We start from the raw sequence: 20,640 nt of genomic DNA on the forward strand, positions 1-20,640 counted from the left end.
GTACCATTTCGTACGACTGAACTCGTACGAATTAGCCACTAAACTGGCAAAACGTAAAATACTTACGTTTTCTCGTGAGATCAGGCTGAAATACCCCTTTATTAACCTTAGGCTGTTAAACAAACAGAAACGGTAGAACGTGATGATGTCAGTAATATACTGGCTAAGCTTAGCGCCTTTTCATTGAAAATTGTTGGCAACAGTGTTCTTGGATGTCATTATTCAGTCCATTTCCAGCTTCTGGATTAAGGGTTAGTTTACAGAAATATTTAATTGAGTAATTAATTGAACTAATTAAATGAATTGCTTATCCTCATGTCATTCCACACCTCTCGAGACCCCTTCATTCAAAGTGCAGGAAGATAGCAGGGCAAAAAATGGACCATATGCCTTTAGTGCAGAGGTTCTCAATCCTATTTCTGGAGGTCTACCTTCTTGCAGACTTTAGCTGTTAAGATTAAGTTAAGTTATACTTCTGCGTCGAGTGATTGGCGTGATCCTTGAGTGTAGTAGTCCATTTATACTTCTGCACGCTGTTTGTGTTGCTCTGCAATAACACTTCCAAAACACTAGCTAGCAGTGAGGTTTTAATGTTCCTCTGTGTCAAGTTTCTTCGTAGGTATTTTGTTTGTTCTGAATGAAGTGCTTCTACAAGTAGCTCAAACTCGCTCATTCAGAGGCGGGAACTGGCGGACGTGCAACTTTAATCCTAATGTAAACACAAAACAAAAGTTTCCATCTGGAGCTCCTTCATGTGACTCGACACTTGTAAACAATCGCTCCATCGAGTTCTCTCAGCATCGCCAACGCTCGTCACCACTACCAAGCCGACCAATCAGAGAGCTTGCTCTTTGCATTGTTGCAACGTGTAGTAAATTTTTTTAAGCAGTGCGTGTCAGCCACGGCAAGGGCTATGTGACTATGCACAGTAGTGATGCGCAGATGGTGGTTATATCTGCGGGCGCTGCGGATAATCCGCAGGTCGGGTGGGTCAGGTAATAAAAAAATACATTATGATTAATTGCGGGTTGGTTGTGGGTGGATTTAGCGGGACATGGCAGTGGACCAGCAAAAAAAAGCAGAGTGGGCTTTGCAGAATGGGAAGATGAGGTGCCCGAATTAATGAATGAAGTGCAAGAGTAGCCTACTGTTCAAAGTTTCAGTTAGAGGAGTCATGAGAGGAAAATCTGCTATCGTTCTGGGAGAAACAAGATTGTTTATTTCCACAACTGCAGCGCCTTGCGAGGAGAATCTTGTTCATTCCTAAAAGTGGTGCGAGCAAACACCCATTCAGTGTAGCAGCCCGCGTTTTGGAGGCAAGGTAGACTTGCCAGAATCCAGGCACAAGAGATGCTATTCTGTTTTTGCAGTGCGAAGAAAAAGGCCAAGTAAACATAACAGCTGCCGTTTAGGCTGAAGTAGCACCCCTTTTTGTTATCTGTAAAAGCTATAATGTCTTAGTTTTACTTTTTGTATCTATTTAAAAATGAAGAAAATGTTGTCCAAAGACAAAATAAATGTTAATTTAAAAACGTTTACGATTAACATATTATTTTACTATCAGAGATGTGCAGATTATAGCTCACTGAATGTGCTGTTAATATCCACGGTGACCAGAGCCAGCGCATCCATATAGGCGACCCAGGAGGCTGCCTAGGATGACAGAATAGAGAGGGCGCCGACACCCCCCCACTTCCCCGGTCCTCACTTTCGTCCATCACAATCCCCCCACCAACCCGTTCCTCGCTCTCATACGCGCAATCACACTCGCGTTTCTCGTTTTCGCGTTCGGTATGAGGGCAGCATGATCATCTTTTGCCTAGAGCTCCAGTTCAGTTTACTCCGGCCCTGACGGTGACCTATTATGCCTAAAACAAAGAATTAAATTATTAAAGTGATAATCGGATGCTGATACATAGATAAAACTATATGTGCAGGCGGGTGGTGGGTAGATGATTAGTATAAAGCCGCGGATTTGGGTGTCATTGCAGCTGATCTTTGCTGATCCGTATGCACAGGCTGAGCCAGACCATATGCTTGTGCTCTATGCAGAAGTATAAATCAGCCTTTAACCCTATACTGTGCCCTATACTGACACTGAGGTGAAGAAACTGTTGAATAAAGTAAGTTTTATTTTATGTGCTCACGTGACACATTCTTGTAGCTTGATAATTTTTCGATTTAATCACTGAAAGCATATGGTCTGGTGTAGTTTTTTTGGGGTATTTTTCTGGACAAGTTGGAATCTCGCTGTCTATGGAGGATGAAGGAGCTCTCGAATTTCATGTAAAATATTTTAATTTGCCTTCTGAAGGCCTCAGGAGTTCGGAATGACTAGAGGATGAATAATCAATAACAACATTATGATTTTTGGGTTAGGGTGAACTGAGGCTATATCTGCATTTTTCTTTTTCCAAAGCAAATATACTTGATTTAGCTCATGTCAGATAAAAAAGAGACCAAAATGTGATAGGTTGGGGGTACATGTACATGATATCCAGGCTGTCATAAATCAAATAATCAAAGATTTAAGTGTGCAGTATTAGTGTCACCAAGTGGACTTGTAATCTGTGTGCATGTGCAAACATTCTTGTTTATTTTTGAAGGGGCAACAATCCAAATTTGAATAATGGAAGCCCGGGAATTACCTGGAACTTGTTTGCAACATCATTTTTCTGTTTGATTCTTCCAGTAGTGCAGCAATTACAAGCTTGACTTTTAAACCTTGCTTACGTCAGTTAAATAAAAGGTCATTGCAGCAAAAAGGGACCATGACTTCAACATCAGCTGTATTCCAGTGCAGCGCCTTTTATGCTAATTTACAGAAATAGAGGCACTTGATTATTCATTGTTCATGTTAATTTAAGTGTGCTGATTTAAATCTGTTAAAATTCATTATTTGTTGTCAAGAGGAGGCAGCTGTACACAAAACGACAACAATGTTTAGTTTATCATGACAACTGAAGAAGACAGACTTGCATGACAAGATTGTGTTTTTTATTCAGACTACAAACAATATGTTGTAGAGGGAAATTCCAAACATAACACAACGACTTACTTTTTTGATTATTTATTTGTTTTGCATTATACCAAGGGATGTGTATCTTTTTTTATTGTAAGTCATTTTTATTTTTATTGTTTCAATACTTGGAACAAATGCCTGCAAGATTGTCATCACTTGATCATCACTTGGATGATGCAACAGCAGCCACAGGACAACGGCGCCAGTGCGCTCACCATACACCAGCTATTGGTGGAGTGGAGAGACAGGGATGGAGCCAATTCGGTGGATGGAGATGATTAGGAGGCCATGGTGGATATGGGCCGATGGAGGGAATTTGGCCAGGACACCGTGGTTACACCCTTAATCTTTGACTAGAAGTGCCTTGGGATTTTTAATGACTACAGAGAGTCAGGACCTCGGTTTAATGTCTCTTCTGAAAGATGGCGCTCACTGACAGTGTAGTGTCCCCTTCAATTTTACTAGGGCATTAGAACTGACCAGGCTCAGCCCTGCTTAGCTTCAGTGAGTAACTGGTCTTGGGCTGCAGGGTGATATGGCTGTGGCGAATATTGGGGAAATGAATGGGAGGAATTAGATTGGTTGTGATCTGCTGACAGATTCCTTGGTTTCTCTGCTTGGTATAGTCTCTCAGCAAGTCAGCTGCTAGTTTGGGCAGCAGCTAAAGTCTGAGACACTGGATGCTCCCAATTGAAAATCATCTATATATGTCACATCTCCTTGAACTTTGGAAGTTTAAACAGGCTAAAATTTTAATAACCATAACTCTACATAGGGCAAAATATGTGGAAAATAATTAAATAGAAGGTGATTGTAACTGACTGCAAAGTTTCTTTTTGCAGTCCAAGTCCAAGCCAGATGGATTGCATGACAGATATGCTTTAGACCATGGTTTTAAGACAGTGGGCCTCCCTTTTGACACAACTTATCCATTGGCGCCCCCCTCCTCCCAAACACGCGCACACACACACACACACACACACACATATATACAGTATATATAAAGACAGACAGATGTCAAGACTGTTAACTCACTTTTATCATCATTTGCATGAAAGTGCAATTATTTACAGAGTAATAAGTATTTTAATATAACGTTTTTAAAACTAGGATGATGGTTCAATATGAATAGACAGATCCAAGAACTGTCCATCCCAGTCAAAACAGTCGAAGTTTAGCGGGTCTCATGCTGTCATTAGCCAAAATATCTTGACAAACCACACATAAAGGTCGTGGTTCATCAGCTGGTCCTGTTCACGTAAATCCTAAACTCAAATACTGATCATCATATCGTCGTCTTTTAGGTTTAAGCTCTGAACTTGAAGGCTTTGAATCGGGGGGTCTCAGAAACCGATCCATTGTATTAGCAGGCATATACCAGTATTGGCGGGCTTGCCAAACAGAAGCGAATTCACAGCTATGGCCTTCTGGGTAAAAAAGGTTTTCTTATTTTTGACGTATTATTTTATTTTTTTAGCTTTGTTTAATTAAAACATGTAAATATAATAAAAATACATATAATAATTAAACTTAATAATTATATTTTTATTATATAATATTTTTTCTCGCGCCTCCCCTGACATGCTCTGGCGCCCCCCAGGGGAGGCACGCCTCACACTTTGAAAACCCCTGCTTTAGACCACAATCACAAACATGAGAACAAAAATCCTATATTTATCCATTTTGCTCCTTTGGTATGTGGTGTGTTGCAAAGTGGCACAAACCAACAGCTATTCAATCAGATTCTGACTATGAACATGGCAAATCCATTTGAAGAAATTTATTTGATCGTGTTTAGAGATGCTGTATGAAAACTTATCCTGTTACCCCAAATTGACATACTGGTCCTCCATCTCTACTGTCCAAATACTTCAGTGCAGCGCCTTGACTGTGTTTGTTATGCCTCCATGTTCTATTACCTCACTTTCTGCCTGGATATTGTTTTTTTCATGTGATAATCTCCAGATTGTATTTGACCTTGTTGTTCCTCCCACTCATCTTGATTTCTGATCAGAAATATTCAGCGTGTTGAATATTTACAATTTGCAATCAAAGTGCCTCCAATGTTCTTCTGAGCAGATTCAGTCCTTCCTAGACAGGAAAATATTATAAGCCATTCTTTAATCTTTAATCGAGGTAATTGGGACATTACCTAGGCTTTGATGCAAAGGAAGAAATCAGTGTAAAATCAGGTAGATTATCTTGTGGTGTGTATTTAGCTTTAAAGTTTGTGTAAACCCCTGAAGGAATGAACTCATTGAGAAACATTTAAGCAGTTGAGTCTGAATTGGTTTTAGCTAAACTGTAGAGCTGTGGCCCTCAAGATCATTGCTCTACACTAGGATTTCTCAATCTTGCTCCTCATGAGTCCCTGCTCTTTTTTTTTTTTTTTTTTTTTTTTTGACACTATTTTGTTTTAGATAACCAGCTCTTTAGAAGACAGCTTCATGAAGAAACTGTGTTCAGATTGACAAGTACCCTGCATAGTGTTCACTGTTTACTACCCATACACATAGGAAATCAGCTTAACATGAAGTTTACTTCATTAATCCTTTAACATTTGTAGCATTTTCAACCATCGCAGAAATGTGAAGGGTTCTTTAACTGTAACCATGAGATTTCCATAGAAGTTATGTCTTGCGCAATGATAATAATTCATAACATTTGTATCGTGCTTTTCTGGACACTCAAGGCACTTTTACATATTGGGGGGAAATCTTCCTGGATGATTAGATGGGAGTCATTTTGCACACCAGTGAATCGGTGGAGAGGAGATGGAGTGATGGAGGACATGATGGACCGAGGCCCAAGGGCAAATTTGGCCAGAATACCGGGGTTAAACCCCTACTCTTTTAAGGACCTCGGTTTAACATCTTATCGAAAAGAAGACACTGAACGGTATAGAGTCCTCATCAATACTGGGTTACACTAAGTTGAGCACTCCTTGCTGGCCTCACTAACACCACTTCCAGCAGAAACCTTTCTCATGTGGTCTCCCATCCAGCTACTGACCAGGCACAGCCCTGCTTAGCTTTAGCGGGCGACAATATGAGAGTTGCTGAGAGCTAGCTATCAGACAAACTAACCTACCATTTGAATTGAACACACTTTCAAACTGGAATCATGGCAGAATATCCGTGAAGTCCACTTCAAATGGATCTTACGGTCAACTGGAACAAACCCCTGAAGCGGTAAGAGAAACACAAAATATGCATAGCAGTAGATCCTGAGGACTAGGATTGAGAATCTCTGCTCTACACAAAGATTAACTTTGATGCATCTGGTGTTGTTTACAACAACAGGTGAGCATTTGCTGCATGTGCCTCCAAATTAATTCACAGAAATGGTTAATGTAGATGTGAAACATATGGGGAAAGTTTAGTTACAGCTCTACACAAAGAAACATACGTTTTTCAGAATCACTTGAAAATACTCTGGTGTGCTGAAACTTCTACTAGGAACAGGGTTGAAGCCCTCTGACCCAGAGTAATGTCCATGCTCATATATTTAACTGCTATTGTACATTTTCAGATTCATTTTTCCTCTCGAGGCCCTTCAAGTCTTTCGGCTAAGATATCGTCATGCTTGTGTCATGCAGCCTTTGTACTTTTCCTCTCAAACCCAAGTCCAGATTTGTTCTGCTCTTTTGACAAATCAGGGAGTCCTTATAGCACGTTTCCATTTTCAGCCTCTGGCAGTTACATTTTCTGTTAGTGGTTTGTCATGCATTTTGCCTTCTATGTTTGTGCCAGCAAGCTGAGGACTTGGCTGTATCAGCTCCCTTGGATCCAGAATCTGTCCCTCAAAATCATCCCAAAAGATGTTTTGTGCCCTTGGTCTAGTCACAAGCCTGACCTTCTGTCCTTTGCTCTCATCTTCTTCTACTGGTAAATAAGAACAATTCTTAAATGAGTTTAAGTGAACAAGAATCATATGGGCAGTGCATTAACTGGTAAAGCGAATGATCCGAGGAACTTACCATAAGGGGTGTACACCTTCTTCTGTGTCCTTTGTCTTTCCTGAAACCACCTGTGCTGAGCTTGCTGCTTCTTGGTTGCTTGGTGACTGTGCATCGTCTGTGCCAGCAGGAGACCTTTCACATGTTCCTGTGAAGGTAAAGAATGCTTCCATGCAAAAATCTTGTCATGACACAAATTTATGAATACCTCAACCAATTTGGTTAACAGATTGATTGACTGAGGTATGTGTAACCCCCCTAAAATAATGAATGGGAGTAGATAAAACAGATAAGATAGATAAAATAGATAAGACAAATAAAAACAGATAAAATAATAAATAAATATACACCTCATCATCATTATTAAAGTGTTAAAGTGTTGATGTTAAAATAAGTATTAAAATAAAATGTATAAAAAATGTTAAAACATGTATATGTGAGTTATAATTCTCTAATTGGGTGTCAGGCTGTCAGCAGTCTTAAGTCAGCAAATGAGAGCGCTGGATGCTCATCTCCGCCCCCTTGTGGTTGCGGATATTACTAAAGCATCGGAAGAGACACACAGCGTGACAGAAAGGAAACCCGAGTGATTATAAAGTAAATATAGCAAAAATACATAAGTTAAAACTTTTAAAACCAATATAATGTTAAAAATATAAGTCTATAGCACGAGGATGGCGAGGGATTGAGTAGATATATGCTGATTTGAGCGCGATGGATGCATTTTGACTCGGTGAGTTTATCATTAGCTTATTGCTAAAATAATAGAAACATATTGAGTGACAACATGTTGAATGTGATAATATTTTATTAGTTTCATGTTTAAGAAGTGATAGAAAGTTGTATCTTTCTGTTTAATGGAAGAATTATCCATTATCACAAGGTTATAAAACCGCATGGTGTTTTATTATTTACTACAGCTCACAGACATCACTGTGGTCACGTGTACCTGATAGGAATAAAAAAAAGAATACATTAGAAGAACAGGTAACTGAAATTAATGTTATTTGTTATGACAGTAGTTTTTGTATATGTTTTGTGGATGTTTTTATGCTATTTTGTTCTTTATGTATATATTTTTTTATTATATTGTAATACTGAATATTTGCTCTGGTCTGTGAAAACAGGCCAGGTTTTTTATGTTGCTGGATTTTGGAACTCTTGCGATTCTCGGTTGATGGCGAGCCTCCCAAGTGCAGTTTCAGTGGACCTACAGGAAAGGACTGATTTCTAGGGAAAAAGGACACTTGCTTTTTCACTATTTCCCTTCACTCAAGTAAGAGGATTTGATCCTTAAGACTGTTTCTCTTTTTTTTCCAAGAGGAAGACATTTTGTGAGTACCAAAAAGACAGTTGAAAGTAAATAATTCATTTATTTTATTTTGATCTTCCTGGATTTGAGACTTGATATATTTGGAAAAATTTTATTTGGTTACATGTAACAAAACAATTTGGAAATTGCTGATTTATTTGAACTCTCATCTATTTGTTAAATTGTGAATTTAACAAAATTTACAGCGTCATATAAAGGGTGCACCCGGGGTATATTTTTACTTAGTGTTTATATTATTGGTATTTCTTTTGTGTGTGTATATAATACAGAACAACGTTGTGCAACTTACTCTTTCGTCTCTGTGAGTTACTCAGCATCACCACTACCTCCTTTACCGTTCTTAGTAATCTTCTGATTTTAATTGTTTGGTCCTTTAAGGTTTAATACCCGTTACAAAGTGGCGAGCCAGCCAGGAGGTGGCGCTGTTGCTGAGTATTAATTACATTCTAAGCCATTATTTTTGCCTACGTTGACCAGTAACAATTGACAATGGATATAATAGAGGCAGAAGGGATTAAAATTCCGAACTCAGTGATCATTAGCGGATTAACACAAGACAAAAGTGATGATGAGCTGTTTGATTTCCTAAAACAATATGGTTCTTTTGCCAAAACAGTTTTTATTAGTGACAAGGATTCTGAGTTTTATCAAAGTGTTATACTTGAATATACCAGTGGCCAAGCTTTGCATTCTCTAGAGCCACAGCTACCTTATACTCACCAGCTATCAAGTGACCCAAGTGTTACTTACCATGTGAGAGCATTATCTAGTGTGTTTACACAGTATAAGGGAACCAGTGTCACAAAGTCATACCTGGAGGGACTGAAAGAAGTAGCAAAATTGAGTGGGACTGATTTTGAGATTGTCTTGAGCCAGATGCTGTCGCAAATGACTGCTGAGCTTACTCCAACGTCCGCTGACACAGAGGCTGATGACGAGGATCTGGATGAACCACAAGCTCAGGTATGTCCTGAAGAGAGTTTTACCCCAGCCCCTGTCAAAATTAGTCAACCAGATGACTCACTGTCACAGCATACCTCTGCTAAACCAAATAAGCCCCCCCTCTTAACCTCTTCAGAGGTGTTAAATCCACCTGAGGTTCAAAAACTCGTAATTGAACATGTGGTGAGAACTGGTGAAGTGGCTACTCAAGGACTTATGCAGCAAAGGCTTAGGGTATTTTCAGGAAAATGTCCCAGACCCGGAAGTGAGGTCGATTACGACACTTGGCGCTCCAGTGTAGAGCTAATGCTGAAAGATTCCACCTTATCTGATTTGAACGTATCCAGGAAAATAGTAGACAGTCTTTTACCACCCGCAGCAGATGTTATAAAACATCTTAGCTCTGAAGCTCCATCATCAGCTTACCTTCATTTGCTGGATTCTGCTTTTGGAGTTGTTGAGGATGGAGATGAACTCCTTGCAAAGTTCATGAATACTCTGCAGGACGCTGGTGAAAAGCCATCTACTTACTTGTACAGATTGCAGACAGCTTTGAGAGTGACAATAAAAAGAGGTGGTGTCTCACCTGAAGAAGCAGATCGGCATCTTCTCAAGCAGTTCTGTAGAGGCTGCTGGGATAATGATCTAATTACTGACCTGCAGCTAGAGCGAAGGCGTAATAATCCTCCTTCATTTGGGCAGCTTCTACTTATGTTACGCACTGAAGAAGACAAACACACCGCAAAAGTCACTCGTATGAAGCAGCATCTTGGGTCTTCTAAACCAAGAGCAGTAATGCACTCGCAAAGGACGTGGGTTTCTTCTGAGGTGGAGCAAGGAGAAGTTTCAAACATGGTATCACTTGCAGCTGAAACTAAGGAGATCAAGAGACAGATAGCTAAACTACAAAGTCAGTTGGCTAGCCTTGTTCCTGCGCATAAAACCCAGAAGAAAGCTTCACAGCAAGCAGTAGTAAATAAACAGGACAAAAAGAAGTCAGATACTGCTAACCAGTTAACTAGGGCTCCAGTTAGCCAAAGACAAAAGGACAGGCCTAGACCATGGTACTGCTTTACCTGTGGTGAGGATTGTCATATTGCATCCTCTTGCACTTCTGAGCCAAACCCCACACTTGTTAATGCCAAGCGTAAACTTTTGAGAGAAAAACAGCTACTATGGGACTCTCAGAACGCCAACTCCAACCCTGATTTAAACTAGAATCAGTCCTTGTTGTGGGACAGACAGGGGCTGAGTTGGAATCACAATGTCCCAATACTAATCATGTTTTTGAAAAAAGTCAGGTTTCTAAAGTGCAAAGCACTAGCTTGCCAAAGGGGTTAATAGGTGCTATGAGCATTGCTGAAGTTACTATAGCCAATGAAAAATGCAGCTGTTTATTGGATACAGGCTCTCAAGTAACAACAGTTCCAAAGTCCTTCTATGAACAGCATCTCTCAGGATACCCAATTAAGTCCATTGATGATATCCTGGAAGTAGAAGGCGCAAATGGTCTATCTGTTCCATACGAAGGCTACATAGAAATGGGAATTACCTTTCCAGAAGAATTACTAGGAGTGAGCGTTGAAATACCTACAGTAGCCTTGGTAGTTCCTGATGTAAAAGCTCACAATCAGTCAATGGTTCTTATTGGGACAAACACCTTGGATGTTCTCTATAAGAAGTATTTAAGTGCTGATCCCCCAAGATTTCAACCTTGTTCATATGGTTACAAAGTGGTACTTAAAACTCTTGAAATAAGATGGAGACAAAACACAAGTGGTTTTCTTGGCCATGTACGATTGAGGAGTCGAGCACCCAAAGTTTTAATGGCTGGTCAGACTGTAGTGGTGGGAGGTTCAGTTTCAAATCCATGCAGAATAGATCAGACTATACTTGTGGAGCACTCACCTGATTCGTCTCTACCTGGAGGGGTGTTTGTCAAGCGGTGTCTTCTTAATCAGCCTGAGAACCAGATGAATAGTATACCAGTTGTGCTTACCAATGAGACAAATCATGACATTACTATCCCACCCAGATGTGTGATCGCTGAGCTCTATGCTGTGGACTCTTTACAGTCTCTTTCAAAAACTTCCAATAGTAATGGAGAGGGTGATTTCACTCTGAACTTCGGTGATTCCCCCTTACCTCAGGTATGGAAGGAGCGCATTTCTAAAAAACTCAGAGAAATACCTGAAGTGTTCAGTCATCTTGACCTAGATTTTGGCCACACCCAGAAAGTGAAGCATAGCATTAAATTGCACGATGAAACTCCCTTTAAACAGAGGGCACGACCTATTCATTCACAAGATATTGAGGCAGTTCGTAGGCATCTACAAGATCTTCTTGCAAGTGGAGTCATCCGGGAATCAGAGTCACCTTTCTCTTCCCCAATTGTGGTGGTGAGGAAGAAGAATGGGGATGTACGTCTATGTATAGATTATCGCAAGCTGAATATTCAAACAGTGAGAGATGCCTATGCATTGCCGAATCTTGAGGAAACATTCTCGGCTCTGACAGGATCTAAATGGTTCTCTGTCCTCGATTTAAAGTCTGGGTACTACCAGATAGAAGTGGATGAGGCAGACAAACCCAAAACCGCCTTTGTCTGTCCGCTGGGATTTTGGGAGTTTAATCGCATGCCACAGGGTGTGACGAATGCCCCAAGTACATTCCAAAGATTAATGGAAAAATGTATGGGGGACATTAATCTGAAGGAGGTACTTGTTTTCTTGGACGACTTAATAGTTTTCTCAGACACATTGGAAGAACATGAGACTCGACTATTAAATGTCCTGTTTCGTCTAAAGGAATATGGTCTGAAACTCTCCTTGGAAAAATGTAAGTTTTTCCAGACTTCAGTCCGCTATTTGGGACATATCGTGTCAGAGCATGGAGTGGAGACTGACCCTGAGAAGGTCCAAGCTTTAAAAACCTGGCCTGTACCTAAAAACCTAAAAGAACTTAGGTCTTTCTTAGGCTTTGGGGGATATTATCGTCGTTTCATCAAGGACTACTCTAAAATAGTGAAGCCACTTAATGATCTGACCTCAGGATATCCTCCGCTAAGAAAGGGTGCCAAGAAGTGTAACAAGGGAAGCCAGTACCATAACCCAAAAGAGTCCTTTGGTGATCGATGGACGCCTTCTTGTGAAGAAGCATTTCGAACCCTTATAGAAAAACTCACTTCTGCACCTATTCTGGGATTTGCTGACCCCAAACTCCCTTATTTTCTCCACACTGATGCAAGTACAAAGGGACTAGGGGCAGCACTTTATCAAGAACAGGATGGGCAGATGCGTGCAATAGCATTCGCAAGCAGAGGGTTGTCTCACAGTGAGTCTAGATATCCTGCTCACAAACTTGAATTCCTTGCCCTAAAATGGGCAGTGACTGAAAAGTTTAATGACTACTTATACGGTAACCATTTCACCGTTATTACAGATAGCAACCCTTTGACTTATATCCTCACTACAGCAAAATTGGATGCTACAAGTTATCGATGGCTGTCAGCTCTTTCCACCTTCTCTTTCAAATTGCAGTACAGAGCTGGCAAGCAGAATGTAGATGCGGATAGTCTCTCAAGGAGACCCCAGGAACCCATTCCTGAGACTGCTTGGTCCAGTAAAGAGCAGGAAAGAATCCATCAATTTGTACAACACCATCACCATGATGCTGCTGACATTGTTAGTGCCCCAAATGATGTAGTTCATGCTATTTGCGAAAAGCACCTTATTAATCAAGACGCAGCTTCTGGGGTTGCACTGGTGGGATCACTTGCACTCCGTCCTGATGCTGTACCTGATGAGTATGGAGAGGATTGTAATTTAGATGGATTACCTGTTATGCCTTACCTACCACATGAGATTGGTGAAAAGCAGAGAGCAGACTCAGTCCTTCGAGAAGTCATTTTTCACTTGGAGTTGGGGGAGAAACCTTCTCCTACAGTGCGAAAAGAGATTCCAACTTTTCCTCTTTTTCTAAAGGAGTGGAATCGACTTGAGTTGCGAGATGGAATACTCTATAGAAGAAGGCAGGAAAATAATTTACTCACTTACCAACTAGTACTCCCTGAGGAGTTAAGACCCTTGGTGATGAGCAGTTTACATGATGACATGGGTCACCTAGGGATTGAGAGGACTGTAGATCTGATTCGATCTCGTTTCTACTGGCCAAAAATGGCTGCAGATGTGGAACGAAAAGTCAAGGAGTGTAGTCGCTGTGTGCGTAGGAAGGCACAACCCCAAAAAGCAGCTCCTCTGGTCAATTTTCATGCCACTAGGCCGTTACAGCTGGTGTGTATGGATTTCCTTTCATTGGAACCTGACAGGAGTAATACCAAAGACATCTTGGTTATTACGGATTTTTTTACCAAGTATGCAGTGGCTTATCCTACACCGAATCAGAAGGCTAAAACAGTAGCAAAGTGTCTTTGGGAGAACTTTGTCACACACTATGGGTTTCCTGAACGCTTGCATAGTGACCAGGGCCCTGATTTTGAGTCACATGTCATCAGAGAGCTCTGTGAAGTGTCAGGCATAAAGAAAAGCCGAACAACTCCCTATCACCCGCAGGGAAACCCGGTTGAACGCTTCAATAGGACCCTGCTGGGCATGTTGGGTACTTTGGAGGAGAAAGATAAAGCCCATTGGAAAGACTTTGTCAAGCCACTTGTCCATGCGTACAATTGTACGAAGCATGAAGTCACTGGGTTTACTCCTTATGAATTGATGTTTGGCAGACAGCCAAGATTGCCTGTTGACCTTGCTTTTGGTCTGCCTCATCATGGGAAATCAGATGTCATTCCTCATTCAGAGTATGTGAAACAGCTGAAATCACACTTGAAGGAAAGCTATTTGCTTGCTTCACAAGGTATGTTGAAAACTGCTGAAAAGAACAAAACCAGGTTTGACAAATCTGTCACTCATTCTTCTTTGGAGGTCGGGGATCGTGTCTTGGTGCGAAATGTCAGACTGCGTGGTAAGCACAAGTTAGCAGACAAGTGGGAATCTGAGGTGTATGTGGTGGTAAAGAAGGCTGGCGACTTACCTGTCTACACCGTTCATCCTGAAAGCAGTGAAAGTCCCCTTCGTACCCTTCACAGGGACCTCCTTCTTCCTTGTGGTTACCTGCCATTGTCAAACAGTTCAAACCCCTCCCCACCCAAAATGTCAAGACCTAGAACAAGGCAGAATCCAGGTTTCCAACAACCTGAAGAGGATTGTTCTTTCCTTAGTCCAGAAGATGAGGATTATGAGTGGTATGGTGATAACCATCAAAATGTGGAACCATTGCAGTTCTCTACAGTGTATGATGTTCCCCAACCAGTAAAAGGAAAGAGTGTGTCCTTAGCTGATGAATCAGCTGGTCAAAACCTCGGAAAAGATGGAACTCAATGCAAGGAAGGAACTCAAAATGATAACCTACCTGTAACTCCTCCAGTTGACAACTTACCTGATGATCTTCCAGCCAATGATCCTCCAGTTTATAATGCACCTGTACACTCTTCAGTTGATAACCCATCTGATGATGTTCTGGAAGTCTGTGAAACAACTGAGACACCTGGAAAAGACCAACCTGAAACTGATAACAGTAAAGACTTACCCACTCAGAGAGAGAGTAAAGTTGAAGAGGCAAATGATTCAGAAAACTCTGTTTCTTGTGAAAGAGAAGAACAACAATCAGAACAAGAAATACCTTCACTAAGACGTTCTGCAAGGGAGAGAGACAAACCTGAGAGACTTACCTACTTTCAGCTTGGAAATCCTCTGTCTCATGTTGTTCAGTCTCTGTTCCAAGGATTAAGCACTGCTCTTGTTAGCTCTCTCAATAGTGTTGAAGATCTGGGTGATTCTCCTATAACTTCTGACATTCCAGCAAACATAGTGACTACCCAACCGCTCAGAGCATGCAAAGGGACTTGCATTGTTTCAAGAGGGGAAGGTGTAACCCCCCTAAAATAATGAATGGGAGTAGATAAAACAGATAAGATAGATAAAATAGATAAGACAAATAAAAACAGATAAAATAATAAATAAATATACACCTCATCATCATTATTAAAGTGTTAAAGTGTTGATGTTAAAATAAGTATTAAAATAAAATGTATAAAAAATGTTAAAACATGTATATGTGAGTTATAATTCTCTAATTGGGTGTCAGGCTGTCAGCAGTCTTAAGTCAGCAAATGAGAGCGCTGGATGCTCATCTCCGCCCCCTTGTGGTTGCGGATATTACTAAAGCATCGGAAGAGACACACAGCGTGACAGAAAGGAAACCCGAGTGATTATAAAGTAAATATAGCAAAAATACATAAGTTAAAACTTTTAAAACCAATATAATGTTAAAAATATAAGTCTATAGCACGAGGATGGCGAGGGATTGAGTAGATATATGCTGATTTGAGCGCGATGGATGCATTTTGACTCGGTGAGTTTATCATTAGCTTATTGCTAAAATAATAGAAACATATTGAGTGACAACATGTTGAATGTGATAATATTTTATTAGTTTCATGTTTAAGAAGTGATAGAAAGTTGTATCTTTCTGTTTAATGGAAGAATTATCCATTATCACAAGGTTATAAAACCGCATGGTGTTTTATTATTTACTACAGCTCACAGACATCACTGTGGTCACGTGTACCTGATAGGAATAAAAAAAAGAATACATTAGAAGAACAGGTAACTGAAATTAATGTTATTTGTTATGACAGTAGTTTTTGTATATGTTTTGTGGATGTTTTTATGCTATTTTGTTCTTTATGTATATATTTTTTTATTATATTGTAATACTGAATATTTGCTCTGGTCTGTGAAAACAGGCCAGGTTTTTTATGTTGCTGGATTTTGGAACTCTTGCGATTCTCGGTTGATGGCGAGCCTCCCAAGTGCAGTTTCAGTGGACCTACAGGAAAGGACTGATTTCTAGGGAAAAAGGACACTTGCTTTTTCACTATTTCCCTTCACTCAAGTAAGAGGATTTGATCCTTAAGACTGTTTCTCTTTTTTTTCCAAGAGGAAGACATTTTGTGAGTACCAAAAAGACAGTTGAAAGTAAATAATTCATTTATTTTATTTTGATCTTCCTGGATTTGAGACTTGATATATTTGGAAAAATTTTATTTGGTTACATGTAACAAAACAATTTGGAAATTGCTGATTTATTTGAACTCTCATCTATTTGTTAAATTGTGAATTTAACAAAATTTACAGCGTCATATAAAGGGTGCACCCGGGGTATATTTTTACTTAGTGTTTATATTATTGGTATTTCTTTTGTGTGTGTATATAATACAGAACAACGTTGTGCAACTTACTCTTTCGTCTCTGTGAGTTACTCAGCATCACCACTACCTCCTTTACCGTTCTTAGTAATCTTCTGATTTTAATTGTTTGGTCCTTTAAGGTTTAATACCCGTTACATATGGGCTGTATGAAAAGAACCAACTGCAAACCCAACTGGTGGAGCTTGATGTCTAGTTCCTTTTCTCTGGAGTTTATCGGTAGAACTGGATAGTCCAGCCATACCCTAAAGGCCCTTGTATACTTCAAAACATAACTGAAATGGCATTATTTTGAACAAAATCTAGCCAAAACAAGCTACCACTGGTCTGTTGCATATATGAAATGGGTCTGGTGTATACTAGAATGTTTTGGACATGAAATTTCTGATTGTATGAAGAAAAGACAAAAAAGACAACATCCAAAACAAACACAATAGCCACTGTAAAACACTGGAGGTTTGAGTAGCAGAGCTGGTACAGATGTATCTGCACCTGGACGATTATTTACAGAGAGATTTTAGGGAATCCGAGGGGGTCACACACCAGACGAGAAGTGCCACAATGATGTAGCCATTCAGTGTCTGTCTGTAACAAGTAGAAAACTATGTAAAGATGTGGTACATCACCAGATGTCAATGAAATGTTAATTTTCTATCTCAGCCCTTGTCTTTGTGTTTTGGGGTGCATGCAAACAGTGTGACACATTTATGACCTCACCTCCTACAGTTCGAGGGGTGTTTAAGTGTTTGAACCGTATACTGTCACTCAGTCTTTTCAAACTTACTTTGGACCTCGAATGAAGAACAAAAAGAACTTCATTTGAAGAATATTGAGGCCTTAAGCGTAACTCCATCACAAACATTCAGAACTAGGTCAAGCTCCACCCATCCAGAGAGGGAGATTTAGTCACCCCTTTAGATCTGCAGTGAGCAAAACATGTTTGAATGATGTCAGTGTACACTTGTTTAGAAGATTGGTTAAGGTCGTACAAGTGAAGATCTCTCAGTGTTGACTAAATCCGGCATTTCCAGAGTAAGAAAAATAGATCTACACTTTTTTTTTCTTGTACCCTGATGGTGTATCCCAGAAATTAAGGCACCACGACTACAGCGAATTATACTTTCCACTCCAACAACACTGTAATCAGATCTTGTGGGACGACAGGGCAAGGCTCAGTGCTCACCAGCTGCCAGTCTTCTCCCTCTTTATTTGAATCTTTTATTCTTGAAGCACTCACAAACTTTTAGTTCTTGTATCAGATCCACCTATTTAGAATATACCTGACTGAAACTCAATTTGCATGTTTTTTTCTATATGACAAGCAACATAAGGTTCAGAGTTTGAATTGTACTAACGCAACTCATATCAAACACACCTGCCTGTAACTATGACGTAGTGTTCAGGTCCTAATTAATTGGTTCAGGTGTGTTTGATAAGGGTGGCAACAGAAATCTGCAGGACGGTGGCTCTCCAGGAACAGGGTTGGCCACACCTGTACTATCGTTTCAAGGGAAACTTTTATTGTGAATAGGAAACCTAAGGTGTACTTTAGAATATCAACTGCCTGACTGTACTTTGTCCATTACAAATCTGTAAACTACTCAATACTACTTTGTCTATGAGTCGTAATGGTGCAAATTTATCAGTTACTTAAAGAACATTCAGAATATAAATTTACATCAAATTTGTTTGTTTTCATTAATATATATTGTATTGGTCTAACCCAGGGGTGCCCAAACTTGGTCCTGGAGGGCCGGTGTTCAGCATAGTTTAGCTCTAGCTTCCTTCAACACACCTGCCTGGAAGATTCTAGTATACCTAAAAAAAGAGCTTGATTAGCTGATTCAGGTGTGTCTGATTGGGGTTGGAACTAAACTCTGCAGGACTTTGGCCCTCCAGGAGCAAGTGTGGGCACCTCTGGTTTAACCTGAATGAGTGGTATACCTGTGGTGCTTTTCTTGTGCCACAGTGTCCGCCCAGGCTGGGAGTGGAATAACAGTGGACAGGCCCATCTCTCCATTCCATTTCCTGGCAAGAACAAAATTCATGATGTTCATTAAATGGCAAGACCTAAGCCACCTTATGGATCACCCTGCTTTAGAAACAACTTGATGCATTCTTTTTAAACTATTCAGAAAAGATGAAAGAACATTGTAAGTAACCTCAGACGTTGTTGTTTTGCCTGCCATGCATGCATGCTTGTCAGGATTCAGATCAGCCCTTGTGGCAAGGATCTTTGTTTGCCATCCCTGTGAGTTGAATGTTAATAATTAGGATAAAAATGATATTGATTGCAATAAATTTCTGAATGAAAGTATGAATGACTGTTACTATTTGTTATGTTCAGAACTTTACTGGTTGTGGTGGATGGGACTTAATAATATTGTCACCAGATTTATCACAGGTGCTTTGAGATCCTTTGGCTGACATTAGAACTCGGTACACAAGTATAAATAAAGTAATGATAAAAATGCATTACAAACAATTGGGGTTTAACAGTACACAGAAGTCAAGATTTGGTAAATCCCTTGGTTTTGAGGTCAGAGTTTGATAACAGGAATATATTCTCTGTGCTTGCCTTTTTTATTTATTTTTAACAAGCAGACTTGTTTTGTCACATTCACCAACAGAACTGAAAAGCTTAATGTGTTTCGAAAGTAGAAAATAAATAAAACAATGAAAAATAAAACAATTAGGAGATTGTATTAGGTTTACAACGGTTCATCCCTAACATCTAATTAAATAACAGAAAAAGAGTAATTGTGCAAAGATTCATTCCTGGAGGTCCATCCATAACAGAAAGTGCAGTGGACAACAATTGTTCAGTCTTGTGCAAGTTTTGTCTCATGTAGCAGCATTCATTAATGTCAATTCCAAAGCATTGGACCAGTCAGAAGAACTTGGCAGGTGAAACGAGCATTGTGAGCTTCTGTTTACAGTACCATGTCGGCATGACAACAACAACATGGCGGAAGTATTTCTGAGTCCTGCAACTCATGTTATCAAATGCAAAGACACGTTCTTTGTGAATGGCTTCTAAGTTGTTGCATTGCTGTGGTCTTTGTTGCCAAACTCCATTGACTGGCACATTTGGATGACTGTTTTTGTCGTTCAATCGAACTGTGACCCCCATACTGTGACAGGACAAATACATGTACTGTTACCCCCCTAACATAACATACAATTATAATAATAATGATAAAATCATAATTATGTGTTCGACCATTAAATCTGAAGAGTGACATCTGCAAAACAAAAGAAACTGCAAAAATGTAACTATTTAAACATGTTTCCAGAATATATCCCACATTTATCATTGGTCAAGCAAAAGGACAGTTCTGCCCCAAACTAATGTCCAGCCTCTCAAAACAACTCCTGAATTGGAACAGCTTATAATTATGCTACTCTTACCCTTTTGTAAAAGAAATGTAAATACAATATAGTAGTATGCTAGTACATTTTTAACCTTCTGACTCAGCCTTGGCCTACAAAGTTTGGATATAAAAAATATTTAAATAATGAAAAAAATAAAAATTACGTTAAATCTCATGTCTTTTTAGCTTCAACATAAAGATAATATCACAGTACTGACCTGGTTCTAAATTAACAAGTCGAGGCACTTCAGGTCTTCCTGTCAAAGGAGGCAGGCGGTTGGGTTTCCTCTGTCCCACAATTCCTTTCTCTTGCATCTCTGGGTCTTTAACAACAGTGACCATCCATGGCGAGGTTGGAAGCAGGGAAGGTTTATCCTCTATTGGTTGACTATGAGATGGTGCAACTTGGCAAATCTTTGGTCTGGAGCTGTTGCTCCCCATGGTCCATTTATACTCCCAGCCAAGGTAAACTATATATCAAAATCAATACCTTAAGTAACCACACTAGCCGCAACCAATAGCCTAATTCCTTACTCTATTCCAATGTTGTATCCGGTTGTCTTAATATTGGCAAGGGTGTGCATTCTTCAAATATGTCCATTTGCAAATATTCCAGTGAATTTAAGACTTGACCTGAACAGAAGGTTATTTCCTCTCAGTTCTGTGAACTACAAAATGAAACTCTTGGCAAAGTTGTGTTGTGAAATGGCAGGTGTGTGCCCCCTCTCT

At 39.9% G+C, this 20,640-nt stretch overlaps 1 protein-coding gene across 4 annotated transcripts; it reads right to left on the bottom strand.

Moving 5' to 3' along the window:
* Nucleotides 1-4,787: 4,787 nt before the first annotated feature.
* On the bottom strand, nucleotides 4,788-20,621 carry LOC147833179 (uncharacterized). 4 transcript variants are annotated; one of them, XR_015513791.1, is made up of 5 exons: nucleotides 20,130-20,621; nucleotides 18,482-18,565; nucleotides 7,002-7,128; nucleotides 5,725-6,903; nucleotides 4,788-5,546 (listed from the first exon to the last, which is right to left on the bottom strand). XR_015513791.1 is itself a non-coding variant. In XM_087291069.1 (4 exons), exons 2-4 carry the CDS (start codon nucleotides 18,560-18,562, stop codon nucleotides 6,707-6,709), a joined length of 405 nt encoding a protein of 134 aa, XP_087147195.1. In that variant the 5' UTR covers nucleotides 18,563-18,565; nucleotides 20,130-20,621; the 3' UTR covers nucleotides 4,788-6,706. The 4 variants fall into 4 exon arrangements, 2 of the variants coding, with proteins under 2 accessions (XP_087147195.1, XP_087147194.1); XR_015513790.1 differs by having other exon boundaries at nucleotides 5,725-6,906; XM_087291069.1 differs by having other exon boundaries at nucleotides 4,788-6,903.
* Nucleotides 20,622-20,640: the final 19 nt, after the last annotated feature.

Source organism: Danio rerio, chromosome 17 (assembly GCF_052040795.2).
Source record: "Danio rerio strain M-AB ecotype USA chromosome 17, GRCz13ab, whole genome shotgun sequence".
Classification (NCBI taxonomy): Eukaryota; Metazoa; Chordata; class Actinopteri; order Cypriniformes; family Danionidae; genus Danio; species Danio rerio.